The following is a 24,241-nucleotide window of genomic DNA, read 5'->3' as shown; positions in this document are numbered from 1 at the left end:
ATTGCAAATCAACTATACTGTACTTTAATTAAAAAAACAAATTAGTCTTCTTGAAAGGATCAGGAGCTGGGAGTTGTTATGAAGGGGGCTCATCAAGCAATTCTAGTGAAAATTCTATTTTACTTCATGTTGACTGACCCACTCAATTTGGATGCTCTCAATCTGGACCATTCTTCTCAGGAAAAGATGCCCATATCCAGCTCTTCCTCCATGTCCAATAAGTGTTTGCTATACTTAATCTTAGAAAAAGAAGGCATATTGACAATGAAAATTACATAAAGGTGGGACTTCCCTGGTGGCGCAGCAGTTAAGAATCCACCTGCCAATGCAGGGGACATGGGTTCGAGCCCTGATCCGGGAGGATCCCGCATGCCTCAGAGTAACTAAGCCAGTGCGCCACAACTACTGAGCCTGTGCTCTGGAGCCCTTGAGCCACAACTACTGAGCCTAGGTGCTGCAACTACTGAAGCCCGCATGCCTAGAAGCCTGTGCTCTGCAACAAGGGAAGCCACCACAATAAGAAGACCACTCACTGCAATGAAGAGTAGTCCCGCTCGTGGTAACTAGAGGAACCCCGCGTGCAGCAATGAAGACCCAACACAGGCAATAAATAAATAAATAAGTAGACAAAATTTATTTAAAAAAGAGAAAAATATATAAAGGCAAGGATAGAGCCATCTTTGTTCTCATTGCCACGATCTCTCCTAGGCCTCTCTTCACTTCTGAGAAATAATAATCACGTGTTCAGTGTATATTCATCAAGAGTATAGACAGAAGTCTACGAAACAGAAGGTAATATGTTGTGTGGTCTTATCAGCTTAGCCCCACCATCATCTTTTTAAAAAGTCAATATTACAGTTATAAGACCTAAAGACTTTGCTGTATATAGATCCTAGTTAGTTCAACAAAGTCAACTAGATCTGTGTAATTTACTTATTTTTTTCATTCTGCTGCTGATGGACAACAAGGTTATTCGTAAATCTTTGTTTATTCAAACAAGGCTTTACAGAACAGCTTTGTACATAGGATTACTGGGTTGTATTTATGTTAATTTTCAACTTTTTAGGAAAAGTCAGATCACCTTCCAGTTTCCATCTCTGTTGACATTGTGAGAGAGTTCTTGTTTCTCCATATCTTGACTAATTTTTTTATATTGTCAGACCTAAGCTAAATGGGCAAAACCTTGTATCTCATTGCATTTCCCTGATTACTAGTGATCCTACACCTCTTCTTGTATTTATTGGCCATTTGGATTTCCTCTTTTGTGAATAACCTATTCTAAGGCTCTGCCCATTTTTTTTGGTTTGACTATTTTTTATTGCTGTTATGTGGTACTCAGGATACTAATTCATTGTCTGCTGCTTGTATGGTGAAAAAATTCTCCTAGACTATACTTTCTTTTAATTTTTTATGTAATTGTATTAGTCAGGGTTCTACAGAGCAATAGAACTAATAGACGATATATACAGCTCTTATCAGAGGAGCTCATTCATGTGTTTAGGGAGTACAAGAAATCCCATGATCTGTCAGATGGATCATCTTCAATATGGAGAATCAGGAATATGGTCTGGGTCTGGGTTCAAAAGCTTGGGAACTAGGAGTGTTCATGGCAGATGTCCCAAGGCAGGCAAAGACGGATGTGTCTGCTCATCAGAGAGAGTAAATTCACCCCTCGTCTGCTCTTTTGTTCTATTCAAGCTTTCAGTGGTTTGGATGATCCCACCTGTGGTGGTAAAGGTGATCTTTGCTCAGTCTACTGATGCAAGTGCTACTCTATTCCTGGCACAGCCATGTAGACACACCAGAAATAATGCTTTACCAGCTATCTGGGCTTCTCTTAGCCCAGTCCACATGTAAAATTAACCATAACAGTCTTAGTTTGGAATCGGTTACATATATCAGACATTTCCATCATGGTGCTTTTGGTTCTTTAAGACATTGTTCCACCCTGAGTTCATTAAGACATTCTTCAATCTTTTCTCTTAAAAGTCTGTGTTACGTCTGTCTATAATCCACCTCAAATTTATTTATGTAAGTGGTTGTGAAGTCAAGCTCTGATTCTACCCCTCAAAATAGCACCAATGCCACTAATGAATAGTCCATCCTTCCCCATTGGTTTGGCAAGCGGCCTCCATCATATGCAGATTCCCACATGTCCATGTATCTGTGTCTGGCCTCTCTGTTCTGTGTGTAGATATATTTGTCCATTGCAGCTCAAGCATCACAGTTTGGTGGGGGAAAAGTCACCCCTCCTTGGTCTTCTCTTAAGGAATCATCTTGGAGATTCTTGGTTGAATACATCACTACTTACTAGATCTGTCACCTTGAGCAAGTTTCTTAATATCTTCTCGACGAAGTTTCCTCATATGAAAAATAGGGTTAATAGGATTTCCCTCATGGGGTCATTATGAAGATAAGGCATAAATAAATTATTCTATGCAGAGTGCATAGAACAGTGTCTGGCATTATAGGGTCACCATATTTTTGCTACTTTTAATAATATTTTTTTCTGTTAGAGGTAAAGAGAGACTTCTGTTCATCAAAAGACATGAAAAAGTGAGTGCAAAGACAAACCAAAGAGTGGGAACAGATATTGTGTTACTCATATCCAGTAAAAAATTAATAAGCAGAACATATAACTACTACAAGACAGACAACCCAGCAGAAAGATGGACAAAATACTTGATGAGACTCTTCCTAAAGGAGCACCTCCAGTCAGCCAATAAGCATCAGAAAAATTGGTTCATCCTCATGAATACCTGAGTAAATGCAAATCATTGTGAGGTACCCCATACCCTCACCTAATCGGCTAAAACTAAAAAGGCAGATAATCACCAAAGGTGTGCAGAAGTGAAGGGTGATGAGCACCTCTGCATGCAGCTCGTGGGTAAATTGGTAAAACGTGTTGAAAAAGCTTGGCGAACTTAAGCGTACATATTCTAGGGCCAAGAGATCCATTTGTAGGCATGAGTGCACGTGTGCTCCAATATACATGTCAGAGAATTTCCAGAGCAACTGTGTTTGTAAGAGGTCAAAAGTGGAAACAACCCAAAGCCCCATCAACAGTGGGAAGTTTGTAAGGTTGAATACTTTACAGCCCCGAAACAGACAAGTCCAGCTACATGCAACAGCGTCAATGACGAGAGAATGTACACAGAAGAACACGCTAAAGTAGGTGAAGACAATCGTATTTCTTCACGCTTATACAGCTTTTTCAAAAATGGACACAGTTTTCATTTTATAATGTTTACCGAAATTACGCTGCGAATAGTTAGGATAAGCCCAGTCTAGGAGGCAGAGGAGGCTGTAATCTGGGAAAAAGAACACAAGTTAGGCTGCCTGGCTCCTGGCAAGACTGCATTTCTTGACTTGGGTGGTGGTTCCATTTTTGTTCACCCTACAGTTATTTGTTAAAGTGTACATATACACTGTATAGATTTCTGTACACACTGCATATTTCCTAATTTTAAGATACTTTTAAAACACTACTATGTGTAAAACAGATAGCTCGTGCGAACTTTCTGTATAGTGCAGGGAACTCAGCTTGTGCTCTGTGGTGATCTAGATGGGTGGGGAGGGGGCGGGGAATGGGAGGCAGGTCCAAGAGGGAGGGAATATATGTACACACATAGCTGATTCACTTCATTGCACAGCAGAAACTAAACAACACTGTAAAGCAACTATACCCTAATTTTAAAAAATGCTCTAAAAAATTGTCACTAGTGGTTCCTAGAATCATTTGGTTTATATTGTGTTGTACTATAGCCTGTTTCCAAAATCCAGATCATGTTTCTAGTTTTTTTCATTCTAATATTGTTTGTGAATGCCTTCTGTTTATTTATTATTTATATTATTATATTTAGTATACCCATTTTGGGGGGCAGTTTTAGATTTAAAAAAAAATGAGCACGTAGTTCAGGGCTTTCCCACCACACCTTACTCACATTTCCCCCTACTATTAATATCTTAATTCTGATGGTATATTGATTACAATTAATGAACCAATATCAATATGTTATTGTTTACCAAAGGCAATAATTTGTTCAGATTTCTTCACTTTCTGCCCTTTTTCTGTTCCAAGATCTCATCCAAAATAACTTTACATTTAGGTTTTATGTCTCCTTAGGTTTCTCTTGGCTGTAACAGATTCTCAGACTTTCTTTGTTATTGACCAAATGTTTGCATAGAAACATGATGATTTGGGGAAATCCTGGTCAGGTATATTGTAGGATGACCATCTATTGGAATTTAATGCTTTTCTTATGGTTAGCTCAGTTTACGTATTTTTTGGAGGAAGATTACAGAGTAATTTTATCACATTTTAATCACGTCATATCAAGGACACATACTGTCAACGTAGCTTATGCCTCTTGATGTTGACCTGGCTGAAGCAGTGTTTGGCAGGGTCCTCGTCTGTAAAATTACTACCTCTCCCTCGCTCCCATCCGCATTCGTCGCTCTGTACCTGCTGCTCACACTTAGGGAGCAGAGGATTATGCTTTCTTCATTTAGGGTGGAGTACTACATAATTATTTGCCCTCTTCTGCAGAAGAGATTGTTTCTTCTCTTCAATTTTAATCAACCATTTATTTATATCAGTATGAGCTCATAGATATTTACTTTACACTTTTGGTTATAATTCAACACTGCTTTCATTATTTTGTTGCTGCAATTGTTTTCACTTTGGCCATTGGGAGCTCTTTCCCCTGGTTCCTTGCCCCTTTGATGTGCCCCCATCACTGTGTCTGTTTTTAACAAGTCTTTCATTTTGAGCCCTGCAGGGTGCTCCAGACTCATGTTGTAGATACTTTGTGCTCCAGTCCTGGAAACTTCATTTCCTTTATCAGTATAGCCGTTTCTTTTTTCTTTTTTTTTTTTAAGATTTTTTTTTTGATATGGACCATTTTTAAAGTCTTTATTGAATTTGTTACAATATTGCTTCTGCTTTATGTTTTGGTTTTTTGGCTGCGAGGCATATGGGATCCTAGTTCCCTGACCAGGGATTAAACCTGCACTCCTTGCATTGGAAGGCAAAGTCTTAACCACTGGACCACCAGGAAAGTCCCCTAGCTAGTTCTTTATTATTTTATTTAAGTATCAGATTTCTATTTTATTAATCATTTCTACTTTTGTACGTGGTTGTTCTCCCTTTCGTATTTTTAATCATTCTATCATTCTTATCTTTTGAGTAATTCTGAGGGGATTTTTTTTGGTTTTGTTCTTACTACTTGGATTGAACATAAAAATCAATAGATTTTTAGATATTATGTGGGCATTATTATAGATGTTATGTGGATATTCATTTTTTAAGTGAATATGGTTGGCTTCAGTTTTTTACTTGTTGACTTTCAATTTTATTTCATTGTGGTTAAGATTGTGCTTAATACATTGATTCTGTGGAGTTTTTATCAATATTTATTTTGTGGTCTTATAGTGGTAAATTTTTGTAAGTATTTTATATGTGTCGACAAGCAGTTTGCATTTTGCTATGCTGTGGGTTATATAATCAAAGTTGTTAAATTTGTCGTTTAAACTTTTATAGCGTTATTACTCTTTTTCTCTGCTCTTCTATCAGTTTCTGAGAGAATACTGTTTTAAAAAAATGTCTCCCACCATGATGACAAATATGTCAGTTTTACCTTATAATTCTCAGTCTTTGTGTTCTATGTCTCAGGCTATGTGCATAGGTGCATAAAGTGCATAGTTGTAATGTTTCCTAGTGAGCGTCTCTTTTTGATAACTATAAGCTATGCTTCTTTTATCTTATAAACACATTTGTGATTACTTGCTGTTAGACCAGGTTTCTTTTGTTTAATATTTGCTTGCTTGGACTTTCCCATTCCTTTTATTTTCAACCTCTTAGTTTGCTATAAGATTGGTTTAAAAAATCAAAAGGGCACAAAGTGGGCTGACTAACCAGAGCCCTAGTCACATGATTACTGTTGATTGGTGCTGATGAAATTATACCTTTGCACAGGTATAAAGCCAGAGCCATCAGGACATGGGTCTGCATTTGGAGGCCAGCTGCCAAAACAACACTATCTCTCTCTGGGTCCTTGAATATCACCAAGTGGAATCAGGATTTCGTTGGTAGAAGGTAGGTCACTTTATTTCTATTATTTGTGCTTGTGAGCAAAAGAGTTGTTTTTGTACCACAAGTTTTAAAAAGTGTTGCGTTATATGTATATATACACACATATTTTTATGAGGAGGGGGGAGAGAGAGAGAGAGAGAGAGGGAGAACTATATATTGGGATATCATTTCCTTGAGTTTTTATCTTTAAACTATTTTCCGACTTGTGGGGTTAATTTGTTTTTAATATTTTCTTGGTAAAAATTGCAAAGATTTTCAGGAAAAAGCACCTCATTTAGTGAACTATGATCCAATGGGAATAAGAGGGTTCTACAACTGGGTAAGGAGTGAGTCAATTGGAAGGGACTTGAAAAATATGTGGGCTCAAATTAGAGATTTTGATTGAATATGAGGGTATTAGAATTGGGGTGGTGCTGACTGAATTGAAATTGGGCTGGGCCATATCTATGGGACTTTAAGCACAGCCTGTTTCATTTAGAGGCTGAATCCTTCAAGGAAACCATTTTCTGGGTCCTAGTGTATCATCATTTTGAATTAAGATTTCAGACTAGCAGAAGGCAAGCATTTTTTTGCCTTTTTTTTTTTTCTTTAAAGCATAAAGATGAAAAGAATGACATACGAAAACCAACTTTATTTCGTGGTAAAATTCTCATTTATTTTTGCACTTGAAGTACAAGTATTACATGCATATCATTTTTAGGTTTCTTCATTGGGACCATGTATTTCTGTTGTTAAAGGGATTGAAACCTTTTTACTATTTCTCTTTATAATTGATTGTAAACTGGAGTATGGGGTTTATGGATTTTGTATGCTAATAAGTGTCTAGAAACTTGGTTGAACCCTATATTTCTAATAATTTGTCTATCAGTGCCAACTAATGATTAGATTTCAATTAGAATGTTTCAAACATTTACCCATTAAGTATAATGCTTGCTAAGAATGTGTGCATTTCTGTTCTGTACTTTTTTGCCTGCTTTTGTTTACATAGGCCCCCTATCTATAATGGTAGCTGTGGTTTTTAGCTGTGTCCCCTATTTGATCATAACGTGATTTCCTTGTACTTTTCTCTCTTTTCTCTTCATACTTATGTTTCTATACTTTTAACGGTCTGCAAATTGTGTTTTGGTTTTGGTCATCGTTTCTATTGGGTGCCATGTTTTCTTTTGCAGTTATTTCAGTTTAAATTTTTGTTTCCCTTTCCCTAATTTATCTTTCAGGTTAAGCCATCCAGTTTCTTGAGCTGAGTGCTTAACTCATTTATTTTCAAGCTTGCTTAATTTCCTTTCAGTTCTGTTAGATATTCCTCTTTTTCTGTCTTATGATTGCCCTAATTCTTTATTTTTAAATTTCAGCTTTATTGCTGTATAATTGACATGTAAAACTGTAAAATATTGAGAGTGAACATTATGGTAATTTGGTATACATTGTGAAAGGCCATCCCCCCCCTCCCCACCCCAACTAGATAATTAGCACAATTACCTCATGTACTTACTTTTGGGGGGTAAGAATATTTAAATCCTACTCTTCCAGAAAATTTCATTATACATTACAGTGTTACCAACTATAATCAGCATGCTTTACATTATACCCTCAAACGTTATTCATTTCATACTCTTTTAACTCCATTCTCTGTCCCCACAACCGATTTTCTACTCTGATTCTGTGTTTTACTTTTTTTTTTTTTTTAAAGATCCCACATATAAGTGATACCATGCCATATTTGTCTTTCTCTTATTTCACTTGGAATAATACACTCCAAGACCATCCATGTTGTCGCAAATGACATAATTTCATTCCTTTTATGTCTGAGTAATATTCCATTGTATATATATACCACATCTTCTGTATCCATTCAACCATCCATGGACACTTTGGTGGTTTCCATTATGAATAATACCTCAAAGAACGAGGGATGGCAGACATCTCTTTGATATTCTGTTTTTATTTCCTTTGGATATATACCCAGAAGTGAGGTTGCTGGATCACATGGTACTTCGATTTAAAATTTTTGAGGAAGCTCCACACTGCTTTCCATAGTATGTACCATAGCTGCACCAATTTACATTCCTACCAAAAAAAAGTGTACTTTATGCCCTTAAATTTGAATTTTGAAATAAAGATTGTTATACAATTTCCTTTAACTTCATGTTAAATCAGTTTCTTTTGTCATCCACTTATTTTCAAATATTCTGTATTTTCTTTAGGTTTGGCTTTGAAACTTCCAAGAAGAGACCTTCTGCTACAGTGAGGTGAGAAGCCACCCAGGCACTCAAGACTGTGAATCCCAAGAGGCCTCAGAGGCACTTATACTCCCAAGAGAGGGAACTCACAGAGCTGCAAGCTGAGGTGGGACTTGGCTCAGACAGCCCTCTCCTCTGGGAAACACTCTATTTCCTTTGGCTCCAAAATGCTGACAAGAGTGGAATCCTTCTGATGGATTGACAAGACTGGAAAAGATACCTCTTCATTTGTTTAAGAGTTCAAGTCTGAGTTACTGCCCCTCAGGTATATCACAACTGTTTTAAGGAAAGTATAGAGAGGAGGTTACTCCCCAGCATTCTCAGCTATCCCAAGCATACCTAAGAACCTGGGAGGCCGCTGCTTATTATATTGCAGCCATGCAGTCTAAGCACTTTGGTTCCCAGAACCCAAGTTGTAAGATTATGACCTTCCACCCAACCACGGAAGAATTTGAAGATTTCAACAAGTATATTGTTTACATGGAATCGCGAGGGGCACACCGAGCTGGCCTAGCCAAGGTAATTCCACCCAAAGGATGGAAAGCCAGACAGACCTACGATGATATCGATGACATCTTAATAGCTGCTCCCCTCCAGCAGGTAGTCACTGGGAAGGCAGGTGTGTTTACTCAATACCACACAAAGAAGAAAGCCATGACCCTGAGAGAGTATCGCCGCTTAACCAACAGTGAAAAACACCAGACTCCGTTCTACTCTGATTTTGAGGATCTGGAGAGAAAATATTGGAAAACGCGCCTCTATGATTCACCAATATATGGCGCGGACGTCAGTGGCTCCTTATTTGACGAAAACACGAAGCAGTGGAACCTTGGACACCTGGGAACCATTCAGGACCTGCTGGAGCAGGAGTGCGGAGTGGTCATCGAGGGCGTCAACACCCCCTACCTGTACTTCGGCATGTGGAAGACCGCCTTCGCCTGGCACACGGAGGACATGGACCTTTACAGCATCAACTTCCTGCACTTCGGGGAGCCCAAGACTTGGTACGCGGTGCCCCCGGAGCACGGCCGGCGCCTGGAACGCCTGGCCAGGGAGCTTTTCCCGGGCAGCTCGCGGGGCTGTGAGGCCTTCCTGCGGCACAAGGTGGCTCTCATCTCGCCCACGGTCCTCAAGGACAACGGCATCCCCTTCGGTCGGGTCACGCAGGAGGCTGGAGAGTTCATGGTGACGTTTCCCTATGGCTACCACTCTGGCTTCAACCATGGCTTCAACTGCGCCGAAGCCATCAATTTCGCCACCCCGCGCTGGATCGATTATGGCAAAGTGGCCTCGCAGTGCAGCTGTGGGGAGGCCCGGGTCGCCTTCTCCATGGACGCCTTCGTGCGCATCCTGCAACCCGAGCGCTATGAGCTGTGGAAACGCGGGCAGGACCGGGCGGTGGTGGACCACACGAAGCCCACGGCGCCTGGCGGCCAGGGGCTGAGCGCCTGGAGGGAGGTGCGTGCGCCTGCAGGAGCTGCGCTTGGCCCGAGGCACCCGCAGTCCTGCAGGGCCCCGCGCCGTGGTCGGCCTGTGGCTGCGAGCGGTGGGACCCGCCACGGAGCCCCTGTGCATTCTGTGTCCCTGCGCCGCTTGCCGGCCCGGGGTTCTTCCTCTGCTGCCCCGTTCGGGGCTTCAGCTGTCCGCTATTTCCTGGAGCCTGGCCGGACCCGGCCACCGACCCCAGGTCCATCAGTCCCTGAGGTACAGCCAACTGGCAGATGCGGTCCTCGTCGTCGTTCTTCGGAAGAGGGGACTCGGGAGCCGACTGTCCAGGCCCGAGCTAAGAGGCGGCTCTCGGTAGACACAGCTCAGGACCCCGAGGCTCAGGCCCTGCCTGAGGAGGCACCTCGGAAGGACAACCCTGCCCCGCTCAGCCCTGGGCTCCAGCATCCCGCTAAGGCTTCCATGTGTGGCCGTGGCCCTGTCTCCTAAGCCCAGGGGATGCCTTTGTACCCCACTGCTCTTGTGTGTGGAGGATCCTTGAGTCTGGTCACATTTACTCGTCAGAGCTTTGGGTGTGTGCAGGTCGCTAGTCTTGCATGAGAGTCCCTCCTGTGCTGCCACTGGACATGCTGGGTCCATGGGGTTTCCCAAATGCTCCAAAGTTTGTTCTTCCTCCCAGACCCTGGAATCTTTGGACACTGCTGACTCCTGTGTCACCGACTGAGGTTTCACCCACTGGACACTCTAGTGTCTCTGCAAGCTAGATGCTGCTGAGGTCGCCAGAGCCCGATCTACCTCAGACTCCCATCCTGCGGGCCAGCTCTGGATGCTGCTGAGCTTCTGCAGAATCCTGGGTGTTGATGCCCTTCCAGTTCTCTCCCCTTTTCCTCTTCCCCCTTTCCTTCCTTTCCCTTCCCGCTTTTCTTGCCAAACTAGGCCCTTTTGACCAATTAGGTCAATAGAGGCTCAGATAATCATTTATAACCTTTTTGATGCATTGAAAATGTGTTCTCTGCCAGCATTTGGTCGCAAATATATTAAAGGTAATCAGAATGTTAAAATCTGACTTTATTTCTTGTGTTGTTCATTCCGTCAACTGAGAGGTGGTCATTTTTTCTGCCCTTTTCATGAAAATTATATCAAAACATTTCAAGCAAACTCATTTTTATGAGCTTGTGGCATAGTGTGGTGTCCATGAATGAGTTTGGGGGATGGTTGCTGGGTTCTGGCTGGCTGGCTGGGTTGAGGGGTTTGGCTTGCAGCCATATCTTAAGGATGACTTGGTGGAAATCACCTGGTACTTGGCTGACCCCAATTGCTAGGAGAGGTGAGCAAACCTAGGACCAAAAGTGCCATCATCTGGAAATCTTCCCTCCAAGTCTCCACTGCCGTTCCATGCTATGTGTATATTTCACATGGTTGTCATTGATACATCCCAATAAACAAACTCACAAAGAAATGGACAAGAACATTTCTAGTGGCCATATGTTGTGTGAAGAGATTAAAGGGGATGGGGTGAGTGAGCAGAATGGGCAGGGTGGTTCAGGTGGTCAGGGAATACTTCATAGAGCAGGAGACCTTTCTGAGTCCCAAATGACAAGAAGGAAGGTCTGGAGCTGATTTCCACTTGGAGGAAACTGCAAGTGTAACCCACCTAACATACAGCTTAGTGTTTGTGTTTTTCCACGGATAGAAAGGAAGCTCATTTGTGTCTGGTGCCTGGAGAAGGGAGAAACAGGATCCAGAGTGTGTAGGACCTTGAAGCTCATGTTAAGTATTTGAGTTTTTTCAACTTGAAATGAGAGGGCATTGGAAGTTTAAAACAGCACTGGACGTGCTGTAAGTTGCATACTTAAATAATCACCTTAGTTATTCTGTGGACCATGTGGGGGCAGGAGAAGTAGTTAGAACATGTATTAATACAGGCAAGAGTTGATGGTTACTGACTTAGGCCTTAGTGTTGAAAATGCACAGAAGTGGCCAGACTCAGAATAAATTCTGGAAATTGAAAATGATAGTTTGGATGCAGAAGGAGACACTCCGGAGAAGCAAACCACATCGCTCTTCCGTCCAGCCCTCCCCGACAGAATTTCAGGAAGACTTTGGACTTTGAAGCCCCATGTAAAACTACAGGCAGGAGCAATGAAAAAGTAAGGCTTGTTGGAAGCTCTGATTGAGGAGACACAAAACCCCATGTCTCATCACTGTCACCATGCAGCCCGGCAACTTTGTGGTAGTGTATTCTGTGGAAAACCGAAGCTGAGAGACTCAACGCAGGATCCTCAGTGGAGGATGGCAGTGAGATGCTTAGCTGACAAGATGACTAAGCCCTGTATTGAGATGGTGGAACCATGTGATAGAAGCAGACTAGAATTACTGGGAAGGCAGCAGCCCCAGAGAGCAACTGGACCATCACAGATCTTACAGCAGCAAGGAGGAAGCTTTCATGTGAAAAGCAACTGAGATCTTGCAGGGATTGGTCCTTTAATTTAGGGCAGTGTGGATGTGGCCGTGCAGAGAAATAAGGGAACCCTGAAAAGTCTCTAGGAAGACGGTAGTCTGGCTCATATTCCTATTTTAAATTTTAGAAACTGACATTCTTCTCCTTGTGATATTTCAGGAATATCACAGTCTCGTCCCTGGCAGATACATGTCCCAGAGAGCCTAGGATAACCAAATTGGGGGTTTTGAAGGAAAAGAAACAAAAGCAATTTTCAGAAAATATTGCTCCCATTGTACTCCTTATGTTTTCACTCAGTTACCTTCATACTTAAAAACAATTCCCTTGGCCAATAAGGACAAGCAGTGTTAAGAATACAGTTTAGCTATACCAATATACTGGTTCCTCCATTAGTTTTCTTGAGCTAAGTAGGCATTCTCCACCGAAGATATACAAATGGCCAACAGGCACAAGAAAAGATTCTCAACATCACTAATTATTAGACAAATGCAAATCAAAACCGCAATGAGGTATCACCTCCCACCTGTGAGAATGGCCATCATCGAAAAGTCTACAAATAATAAATGCTGGAGAGGGTGTGAATAAAAGGGAACCCTTCTACACTGTCGGTGGGAGTGTACATTGGTGCAGCTACTGTGGAAAACTGTATGGAGGTTCCTTAAAAGTCTAAAAGTAGAGCTACCAAATATTCCAACAATCCCACTCCTAGGCATACATCTAGAAAAGACAAAAACTCCTATTCCAAATGACACATGCACCCCAGTGTTCATAGCAGCACTGTTTACAGTAGTCAAGACATGGAAACAACCCAAGCACTCATCCATGGATGATTGGTTTAAGAAGAAGTGGTATACATATACAATGGAGTATTACTCAGTCGTGAAGTGAATTAAATATTGTCACTTGCAGCAGTATGGATGAACCTAGAGAATATCATACTAAATGGAGTAAGTGAGACAGAGAAAGACAATATATCACTTACATGTGTAATCTAAAAAACAATACAAATGAATGTATATACAAAACAGAAAGAGACTCACAGACATAGAAAACAAATTTGTGGTTAGCCAGGGGAAAGGGAGCAAGGGAGGAATATAAAAGGGGTATGGGATTAACAGATACACACTACTGTACATAAAATAGAAAAGCAATAAGGAGTTACTGTATAGAACAGGGTTCAATATGTTGTAATAACCTATGATGAAAAATAATCTGAAAAAATATATATATATAACAATCACTTTGTTGTACACTTGAGACGAACACAATATTGCAAATCAACTATACTTCCATTAAAATTAAAAATTAGTCTTCTTGAAAGGATCAGGAGCTGGGAGTTGTTATGAAGGGGGCTCATCAAGCAATTCTAGTGAAAATTCTATTTTACTTCATGTTGCCCGACACACTCAATTTGGACACTCTCAATCTGGACCATTCTTCTTAGGAAAAGATGCCCATATCCATTTCTTCCTCCTTGTCCAATAAGCCTTTGCTATACTTAACTTTGGGAAAGCAGGGGACAGTGACAGTGACAATTGTATAAAGGCAAGGATAGAGCCACCTTTGTTCTCATTGCCATGATCTCTCCTAGGCCTCTCTCCATTTCTGAGAAATAACACCGAGTTCAGTGTATATTCATGACGTTTGCAGACAAAAATCTATGAAACTGAAAGTAATATGTCATGTGGTTTTAGCAACTTAACCCCACCATCACCCTTTTAAAAAGCCAATATTACAGTTCCAAGATCTAAGACTTTGCTGTATATAGATCCTAGTCAATTCAACAAAGTCAACTAGATGCGTGTAATTTTAAAAATTTTATTCATTCTGCTATGGATGGACAATAGGGTTATTTGCAAATCTTTGTTAATTCAAACAATGTTTTACAGAACAACTTGGTATATAGGATTAGTGGGTTGTATTTACGTTCATTTTCAACCTTTTAGGAACAGCCAGATCGCCTTCTAATTTCCATTGCTATTAGCAGTGTGGGAGAGTTCTCGTTCCTTCACATCTTGACTCACTTTTTCTGTATTTTGACACCTAATCAAAATGGGCAAAGAATAGTGTAGCACCGCATTTCTCTGATGACTATTGATCCTGCACATCTTCTTGTATCTATTGGCCATTTGGTCATTTATTTGACCATTCTCTTTTGTGAATTACCTATTCTATAGCCCTGCCCCCCTTTTTTGGTTTCACAATTTTTTGTTGTTATTATGTAGAAGTTATGTGATATTCAGGATGCTAATTCATTGTCTATTTCACGTATGATGAAAAACTCCAAGACTGTAATTTCTTTTAATTTTTTATGTCATTGTGTTAGTCAGGGTTCTTCAAAGTAACAGAAGATAGGAGATACATATAGCCTTTATTAGAGGAACTCGCTCACATGTTTATGGAGGCCTAGAAATCCCATGATCTGCCGTCTGCAAGATGGAGATCCACGAATACGGTCTGGGTCTGGGTTAGAAAGCCTGGGAACCAGGAGTTCCCATGTCAGGTGCCCCATGGCAGGCAAAGACAGATGAGTCTGCTCATCAGAGAGAATAAATTCACCCTTACTCAGCTCTTTTGTTGAATTCGGGCTCTCAGTGGTTTGGAAGTTCCCACCTATATTGGTGAAGGTGATCTTTACTCAGTCTACTAATGCAAGTGCTAATCTCTTCCTGGGACAACCGCGCAGAACACCCAGAAATAATGCTTTATCAGCTACCTGGGCATCTCTTAGCCCAATCTACATGCAAAATTAACCATCACAGTCTTTTGTTTATAATTATTTAAGTATATCAGACATTTCCATCATGGTGCTTTTAGTGCTTTATTTTTTTTTTAATTTTATTTATTTATTTATTATTTTTTGGGGGGTACACCAAGTTCAATCATCTATTTTTATATACATATCCCCGTATTCCCTCCCTCCCTCAACTCCCCCCCCCACCCTCAGCTTTTAGTGCTTTAAATCCATTGGTCAATCCTGAGTTCAGAAAGACATTCTTCAATCTTTTCTCTTAAAAGTCTGTGTTACGTCTGTCTATAATCCACCTCAAATTTATTTATGTAAGTGGTTGTGAAGTCAAGCTCTGATTCTACCCCTCAAAATAGCGCCAATGCCACTAATGAATAGTCCATCCTTCCCCATTGGTTTGGCAAGCGGCCTCCATCATATGCAGATTCCCACATGTCCATGTATCTGTGTCTGGCCTCTCTGTTCTGTGTGTAGATATATTTGTCCATTGCAGCTCAAGCATCACAGTTTGGTGGGGGAAAAGTCACCCCTCCTTGGTCTTCTCTTAAGGAATCATCTTGGAGATTCTTGGTTGAATACATCACTACTTACTAGATCTGTCACCTTGAGCAAGTTTCTTAATATCTTCTCGACGAAGTTTCCTCATATGAAAAATAGGGTTAATAGGATTTCCCTCATGGGGTCATTATGAAGATAAGGCATAAATAAATTATTCTATGCAGAGTGCATAGAACAGTGTCTGGCATTATAGGGTCACCATATTTTTGCTACTTTTAATAATATTTTTTTCTGTTAGAGGTAAAGAGAGACTTCTGTTCATCAAAAGACATGAAAAAGTGAGTGCAAAGACAAACCAAAGAGTGGGAACAGATATTGTGTTACTCATATCCAGTAAAAAATTAATAAGCAGAACATATAACTACTACAAGACAGACAACCCAGCAGAAAGATGGACAAAATACTTGATGAGACTCTTCCTAAAGGAGCACCTCCAGTCAGCCAATAAGCATCAGAAAAATTGGTTCATCCTCATGAATACCTGAGTAAATGCAAATCATTGTGAGGTACCCCATACCCTCACCTAATCGGCTAAAACTAAAAAGGCAGATAATCACCAAAGGTGTGCAGAAGTGAAGGGTGATGAGCACCTCTGCATGCAGCTCGTGGGTAAATTGGTAAAACGTGTTGAAAAAGCTTGGCGAACTTAAGCGTACATATTCTAGGGCCAAGAGATCCATTTGTAGGCATGAGTGCACGTGTGCTCCAATATACATGTCAGAGAATTTCCAGAGCAACTGTGTTTGTAAGAGGTCAAAAGTGGAAACAACCCAAAGCCCCATCAACAGTGGGAAGTTTGTAAGGTTGAATACTTTACAGCCCCGAAACAGACAAGTCCAGCTACATGCAACAGCGTCAATGACGAGAGAATGTACACAGAAGAACACGCTAAAGTAGGTGAAGACAATCGTATTTCTTCACGCTTATACAGCTTTTTCAAAAATGGACACAGTTTTCATTTTATAATGTTTACCGAAATTACGCTGCGAATAGTTAGGATAAGCCCAGTCTAGGAGGCAGAGGAGGCTGTAATCTGGGAAAAAGAACACAAGTTAGGCTGCCTGGCTCCTGGCAAGACTGCATTTCTTGACTTGGGTGGTGGTTCCATTTTTGTTCACCCTACAGTTATTTGTTAAAGTGTACATATACACTGTATAGATTTCTGTACGCACTGCATATTTCCTAATTTTAAAATACTTTTAAAACACTACTATGTGTAAAACAGATCGCTCGTGTGAACCTGCTGTATAGTGCAGGGAGCTCAGCTTGTGCTCTGTGGTTCTAGATGGGGGGGGCGGGGCGGGGAATGGGAGGCAGGTCCAAGAGGGAGGGAATATATGTACACACATAGCTGATTCACTTCATTGCACAGCAGAAACTAACACAACACTGTAAAGCAACTATACCCTAATTTTAAAAAGTGCTCTAAAAAATTATCACTAGTGGTTCCTAGAATCATTTGGTTTATATTGTGTTGTACTATAGCCTGTTTCCAAAATCCAGATCATATTTCTAGTTTTTTTTTCTAATATTGTTTGCAGATGCCTTCTGTTTATTTATTATTTATATTATATTTAGTATACCCATTTTGGGGGGCAGTTTTAGATTAAAAAAAAAATGAGCACGTAGTTCAGGGCTTTCCCACCACACCTTACTCACATTTCCCTCTATTATTAATATCTTAATTCCCATGGTACATTGATTACAATTAATGAAACATTATCAATGTTATTGTTTACTAAAGGCCATAATTTATTCAGATTTCCTACTTTTCACCCAATGCCCTTTTTCTGTTCCAAGGTCTCATCCAAAATACCACATTACATTTAGTTTTTATGTTTCCTTAGGTTTATCTTGGCTGTAACAGATCCTCAGACTTTTCATGTTTTTGACCAAATGTTTGCATAGAAACCTGACAGTTTGGGGCAATACTGGTCAGGTATATTGAAGGAGGCCTCTCTATTGGAATTTGATGCTTTTCTTATGATTAGCTTTGGTTTACGTATTTTTTGGAGGAAGATTATGGAGGTGATTTTATCACATTTTAATCACATCATATCAAAGACATAGAGTATCACAGTAATTTGTGATTTAGGACTTTTTAAAAAAACTTTGGCCGTGCCTTGTAGCTTGTGGGGTCTTTGTTTTCTGGCCTGGCTGGGGATCTAACCTGGGCAGTGAAAGTGCAGAGTCCTAACCACTGAACAGCTAGGGAATTCCGAATTTATGACTCATTGCCCTGGCTGTAAAATTACCACCCTTCCTCCACTCCCATTCCCACTTGCCACACTCTGGGAGCTCTCCTTTCTGTTAGTGCAGAGTGTTATGTAGTTCATTACCCAGTTCTTTATTTATTTTGTTTTTTAAGTATCCAACTTCTGTTTTATTAGTCATTTCTATTTTTGTATATGGTTGTTTTCCCTTTAGTTTTTTAAATCTTTCTATCATTTTTAATCTTTTTTTCCTTTCAACTAATTCTGAGCTTTTTTGGTTTTTACTAACTACTTGCGTTGAACATAAAAATCAATAGATTTTTGTAGCTATTATATGGATATTATTGTAGATGTTATGTGGATAGTCATTTTTAAAAAATATGGTAGTGTTCAATTTTTTAATTGTTGACTTTCAATTTTATTTCATGATTGAAATAAAAGAGTGATCAAGACTGTACTCAATAAAAAAAAGTGACAATGTCCTAATAAAAATAAAGAATGGCTGGCAAGAGTGTCTGAGCACACACACAAAAAAAGACGGTACTCAACATGTTGATTCTATGGAATTTTTATTGAGATTTATTATATGGTGTTTTATAGTGGTATATTTTTGTAAATGTTTCATATGTGTTGAAAAGCATTTTGCTTTGTGGTTGCTTCAGGTTGTATAATCAAAGTTGTTAATTTTGTTTTTAAACTTTTATAGCATTATTCATTTCCTCCTCTGCTCACCTATCAGTTTCTGAGAGAATGATGTTAAAAAACAAACAAACAAAAAAAACCCCACCTCCTACCGTGATTGCAAATATGTCAGTTTTACCTTACAGTTCTCAGTCTTTGTGTTCTATGTCTCAGTGCTATGTGTCTAGGTGGGTACAGCGCATCATTGTAATCTTTCCTAATGAGTTTTTCTTTTTGATAACCATAAGATGTCCTTCTTTTATCTTACAAATACATTTGTTATTAATTGCTGCTAGACCAGGTTTCTTTTGTTTACTATTTGCTTGGTTTCACTTTCCCACTCCTTTTATTTTCAGACTCTTAGTTTGCTATAAGATTGGTTTAAAATATCAAAAGGGCACAGACAAAGTGGGCTGACCAACCAGAGTGATTACTGTTGATTGATGCTGATGAAATTATAACTTTGCCCAGGTATAAAGCCAGAGCCATCAGGACATGGTCAGCATTCAGAGCCCAGCTGCCAAGAGATCACTGTCTCTCTCTCTGGGTCCTTCAATATCTCCAACTGGAATCAGGATTTTGTTGATAGAAGGTAGGTCACTTTATTTGTTATTTGTGCTTATGAGCAAAGAGTTAATTTTCTATCACAAATTTTAAAAAGTGACTGTAGTTTTGCACACAGACACACACACATATATATACATATATATACATAATATACGTGTGTTTATATATATGGAGAGAGAGGGAACACTATAACTTGGGGTATCATTTTCTTGAGTTTTTATATTTAAACTACTTTCTGACTTGTGGGGTTAATTTGTTTTTAATATTTTCTCGGTAAATATCATAAAGATTTTCAGGAAAAAGCACCTCATTTAGTGAACTGGGATCCAATGGGAATAAGAGGGTTTCTAGAACTGGGTAAGGAGTGAGTCAATTGGAAGGGACTTGAAAAATACGTGGGCTCAAAATTAGAGATTTTGATTGGATATGAGGGTATTAGAATTGGGGTGGTGCTGACTGAATTGAAATTGGGCTGGGACATATCTACGCGACTTTAAGTACAGCCTGTTTCATTTAGAGGCAGAATCCTTCAAGGAAACCATTTTCTGGGTCCTAGTGTATCATCATTTCGAATTAAGATTTCAGACTAGCAGAAGGCAAGCACTTTTTTGCCTTTTTCTTTAAAGCATAAAGATGAAAAGAATGACATATACAAAAAGCAACTTTATTTTGTAGTAAAATTCTCATTTATTTTTGCACTTAAAGTACAAGTATTACAGACATAACATTTTTAGATTTCTTCACTATTTCTGTTATAAAAGGGATTGAAACCTTTTTACTATTTCACTTTATAATTGATTGTAAACTGGAGTATGGGGTATATAGATTTTGTATGCTAATTATTTCTAATAATTTGTCTACCAGTGCCAACTAATGATTAGATTTCAATTAGAATGTTTCAAACATTTACCCATTAAGTATAATGCTTGCTAAGAATGTGTGCATTACTGTTCTGTACTTTTTTGCCTGCTTTTGTTTACATAGGCCCTCTTTCTATAATGGTAGCTGTGGTTTTTAGCTGTGTCCCCTATTTGATCATAACGTGATTTCCTTGTACTTTTTTCTTTTCATACTTATGTTTCTATACTTTTAACGGTCTGCGAATTGCGTTTTGGTTTCGGTCATCGTTTCTATTGGGTGCCATGTTTTCTTTTGCAATTGTTTCAGTTTAAATCTTTGTTTTCCTTTCCCTCATTTATCTTTCAGGTTAAGCCATTCAGTTTCTTGAGCTGAGTGCTTAAACTCATTTATTTTCAAGCTTGCATAATTTCCTTTCAGTTCTGTTAGATATTCCTCTTTTTCTGTCTTATGATTGCCCTAATTCTTTATTTTTAAATTTCAGCTTTATTGCTGTATAATTGACATGTAAAATTGTAAAATATTGAGAGTGAACATTATGGTGATTTCATGTATATTGGGAAGGGATTCCCACGATTTACTTAATGAACAAAGTTACCTCATGTACTTACTTTCGGGGGGTAAGAATATTTAAATCCTATTCTTCTAGAAAATTTCAATTATATATTACAATATTATCAACTATAATCACTATGTTTTACATTAGATTCTCAGACTTTATTCATTTTATACCCTCCCTTCCCTGCCCCCTCCAACCAACTTTCTACTCTGATTCTGTGTTTTACTTTTTTTTTTTTTTTAAAGATTCCATATATAAGTGATACCATGCCGTATTTGTCTTTCTCTCTCTTATTTCACTTGGAATAATACACTCCAAGACCATCCATGTTGTCGCAAATGACATAATTTCATTCCTTTTATGTCTGAGTAATATTCCATTGTATATATATACCACATCTTCTGTATCCATTCAACCATCCATGGACACTTTGGTGGTTTCCATTATGAATAATACCTCAAAGAACGAGGGATGGCAGACATCTCTTTGATATTCTGTTTTTATTTCCTTTGGATATATACCCAGAAGTGAGGTTGCTGGATCACATGGTACTTCGATTTAAAATTTTTGAGGAAGCTCCACACTGCTTTCCATAGTATGTACCATAGCTGCACCAATTTACATTCCTACCAAAAAAAAGTGTACTTTATGCCCTTAAATTTGAATTTTGAAATAAAGATTGTTATACAATTTCCTTTAACTTCATGTTAAATCAGTTTCTTTTGTCATCCACTTATTTTCAAATATTCTGTATTTTCTTTAGGTTTGGCTTTGAAACTTCCAAGAAGAGACCTTCTGCTACAGTGAGGTGAGAAGCCACCCAGGCACTCAAGACTGTGAATCCCAAGAGGCCTCAGAGGCACTTATACTCCCAAGAGAGGGAACTCACAGAGCTGCAAGCTGAGGTGGGACTTGGCTCAGACAGCCCTCTCCTCTGGGAAACACTCTATTTCCTTTGGCTCCAAAATGCTGACAAGAGTGGAATCCTTCTGATGGATTGACAAGACTGGAAAAGATACCTCTTCATTTGTTTAAGAGTTCAAGTCTGAGTTACTGCCCCTCAGGTATATCACAACTGTTTTAAGGAAAGTATAGAGAGGAGGTTACTCCCCAGCATTCTCAGCTATCCCAAGCATACCTAAGAACCTGGGAGGCCGCTGCTTATTATATTGCAGCCATGCAGTCTAAGCACTTTGGTTCCCAGAACCCAAGTTGTAAGATTATGACCTTCCACCCAACCACGGAAGAATTTGAAGATTTCAACAAGTATATTGTTTACATGGAATCGCGAGGGGCACACCGAGCTGGCCTAGCCAAGGTAATTCCACCCAAAGGATGGAAAGCCAGACAGACCTACGATGATATCGATGACATCTTAATAGCTGCTCCCCTCCAGCAGGTAGTCACTGGGAAGGCAGGTGTGTTTACTCAATACCACACAAAGAAGAAAGCCATGACCCTGAGAGAGTATCGCCGCTTAACCAACAGTGAAAAACACCAGACTCCGTTCTACTCTGATTTTGAGGATCTGGAGAGAAAATATTGGAAAACGCGCCTCTATGATTCACCAATATATGGCGCGGACGTCAGTGGCTCCTTATTTGACGAAAACACGAAGCAGTGGAACCTTGGACACCTGGGAACCATTCAGGACCTGCTGGAGCAGGAGTGCGGAGTGGTCATCGAGGGCGTCAACACCCCCTACCTGTACTTCGGCATGTGGAAGACCGCCTTCGCCTGGCACACGGAGGACATGGACCTTTACAGCATCAACTTCCTGCACTTCGGGGAGCCCAAGACTTGGTACGCGGTGCCCCCGGAGCACGGCCGGCGCCTGGAACGCCTGGCCAGGGAGCTTTTCCCGGGCAGCTCGCGGGGCTGTGAGGCCTTCCTGCGGCACAAGGTGGCTCTCATCTCGCCCACGGTCCTCAAGGACAACGGCATCCCCTTCGGTCGGGTCACGCAGGAGGCTGGAGAGTTCATGGTGACGTTTCCCTATGGCTACCACTCTGGCTTCAACCATGGCTTCAACTGCGCCGAAGCCATCAATTTCGCCACCCCGCGCTGGATCGATTATGGCAAAGTGGCCTCGCAGTGCAGCTGTGGGGAGGCCCGGGTCGCCTTCTCCATGGACGCCTTCGTGCGCATCCTGCAACCCGAGCGCTATGAGCTGTGGAAACGCGGGCAGGACCGGGCGGTGGTGGACCACACGAAGCCCACGGCGCCTGGCGGCCAGGGGCTGAGCGCCTGGAGGGAGGTGCGTGCGCCTGCAGGAGCTGCGCTTGGCCCGAGGCACCCGCAGTCCTGCAGGGCCCCGCGCCGTGGTCGGCCTGTGGCTGCGAGCGGTGGGACCCGCCACGGAGCCCCTGTGCATCCTGTGTCCCAGCATCTCTCGCCAGCCCGGGGTTCTTCCTCTGTCGTGCAGTTCCGGGCCATGGCCACTCCAAGCTCCCCGGTGCCCGGCCTGACCCCGCTGCAGACCCCAGGTCCATCTGCGGCGCATCTCCACCCAACTAGCCGATATGGTTCTAGTAGTCGTCGTCCTCGGGAAGAGGGGACTCAGGGGCCGACTCTCCGGACACAGACTAAGAGGCGCCTCTCCTTAGACACAGCTCACACATCTCTGGACCTCGAAGTTCAGCTTCCCTCTTTTGCTGGTGAACCCTTGATGGACAGCCCTGCACTCCTGAGCCGGTGTCTCCAGCATCCTGCTAAGGCTTCCGGGTGCTACTGTGCCCCTGATCTTCAACCCTTAGGACCCCCATTGGATCCTGAAAATCCGATGCACCCTGGCCCGTGCCTGCTATCTCTGGAGGGTATTACAGCCAGTTTCCTTGACAGTGTCCCGCTGATTCCTCCCTATGTCATTGGGCCTCTGAGAGTGTTCCCCAGGGATGGTGCTGGCAACTGCAGGGCCCTCATGAACTTCTGTGAGGTTGTAAGTCTGGACCACTCTTATTCCTCTAAGGGTCTTGTCCCAGCTGCTGAGACCAGAGTCCTCTGCACCCTTGACTGTGATCCCCTGGGGCTAAAGGTAGAGGCAGCTGCATCTCTTGAGTCCTGGGAGGTGTTCCCCACTAACGGATGGTCTTCAATCTCTGAGCCCATGACTACTGAACAATTTGCCAAATGTGACTTTATCTGACCCTCAACCCCAGAAACCACAGAAGCTCCCAGCCAAGCAGTAATCTGGGCTGGGCCTGTCCTCAGTGGAGATGCTTTATCTCTAAGAAATGACACATTTCCCAAGCTACCAAATGATTTCTCCTATCATGATAACCAGGGCTCCCAGCAGCCTCTGACGTGGACCTTCCCATGAAGACAGCTGCCATGGAATGTTGTACCTCTCAGGAATTCTCATCCTACTCCTGAACCTTGATGGGCCTTTGGCCTCTGCCTTCACCTAGATGCCATGGGCACTGCTTGCTTTTGATGGCACCCTCAGGGGGCCTCCGTGCAGTGGTGTGCCTCTAGTCCCCGTAATAATTTGGGGCAACTTTGAATGATTCTGAGAACCTGGCTGACTCCCTTCCATCCCCAAGCTTCATCTGGGCCTCTGAGTCACTGACCATGGTTTCCAGTTGATAGTACTGCAACCACAAGCAAGCCTCAGGAGCTTCTCACCCTCCTGTGAGTCTGACACCCCCACTTCCCAGGCCACTGCTCACAGCCTAAACTAGACCTTTGCCCATTTGGGTCTGTTGGCTAGTTTTGTCTCATGGGTTTTTGTAACTTTATTGGTGTTTATTAAAGTTGTTATCCCGATGTGTATCTGCAAAACAAAGAAAGGTAACATCCTCAAAGTATTTTTAAAA

The 24,241-nt window shown here is 41.3% G+C and overlaps 2 protein-coding genes across 2 annotated transcripts; both read left to right on the top strand.

Annotated features, from left to right (window-relative positions):
• The first annotated feature begins 8,709 nt into the window (after positions 1-8,709).
• On the top strand, positions 8,710-10,269 carry LOC130860886 (lysine-specific demethylase 4D-like). The gene has a single exon (XM_057749431.1). The coding sequence runs from the start codon at positions 8,713-8,715 to the stop codon at positions 10,267-10,269; it is 1,557 nt and encodes a 518-aa protein (XP_057605414.1). The 5' UTR covers positions 8,710-8,712.
• An 11,331-nt stretch (positions 10,270-21,600) lies between these two features.
• Positions 21,601-23,571, top strand: LOC130861678 (lysine-specific demethylase 4D-like). The gene has a single exon (XM_057750768.1). The coding sequence runs from the start codon at positions 21,604-21,606 to the stop codon at positions 23,569-23,571; it is 1,968 nt and encodes a 655-aa protein (XP_057606751.1). The 5' UTR covers positions 21,601-21,603.
• The last annotated feature ends 670 nt before the right edge of the window (positions 23,572-24,241 follow it).

This window comes from Hippopotamus amphibius, chromosome 9, assembly GCF_030028045.1.
Source record: "Hippopotamus amphibius kiboko isolate mHipAmp2 chromosome 9, mHipAmp2.hap2, whole genome shotgun sequence".
Classification (NCBI taxonomy): domain Eukaryota; kingdom Metazoa; phylum Chordata; class Mammalia; order Artiodactyla; family Hippopotamidae; genus Hippopotamus; species Hippopotamus amphibius.
This window is presented reverse-complemented; position numbering and strand designations above follow the sequence as displayed.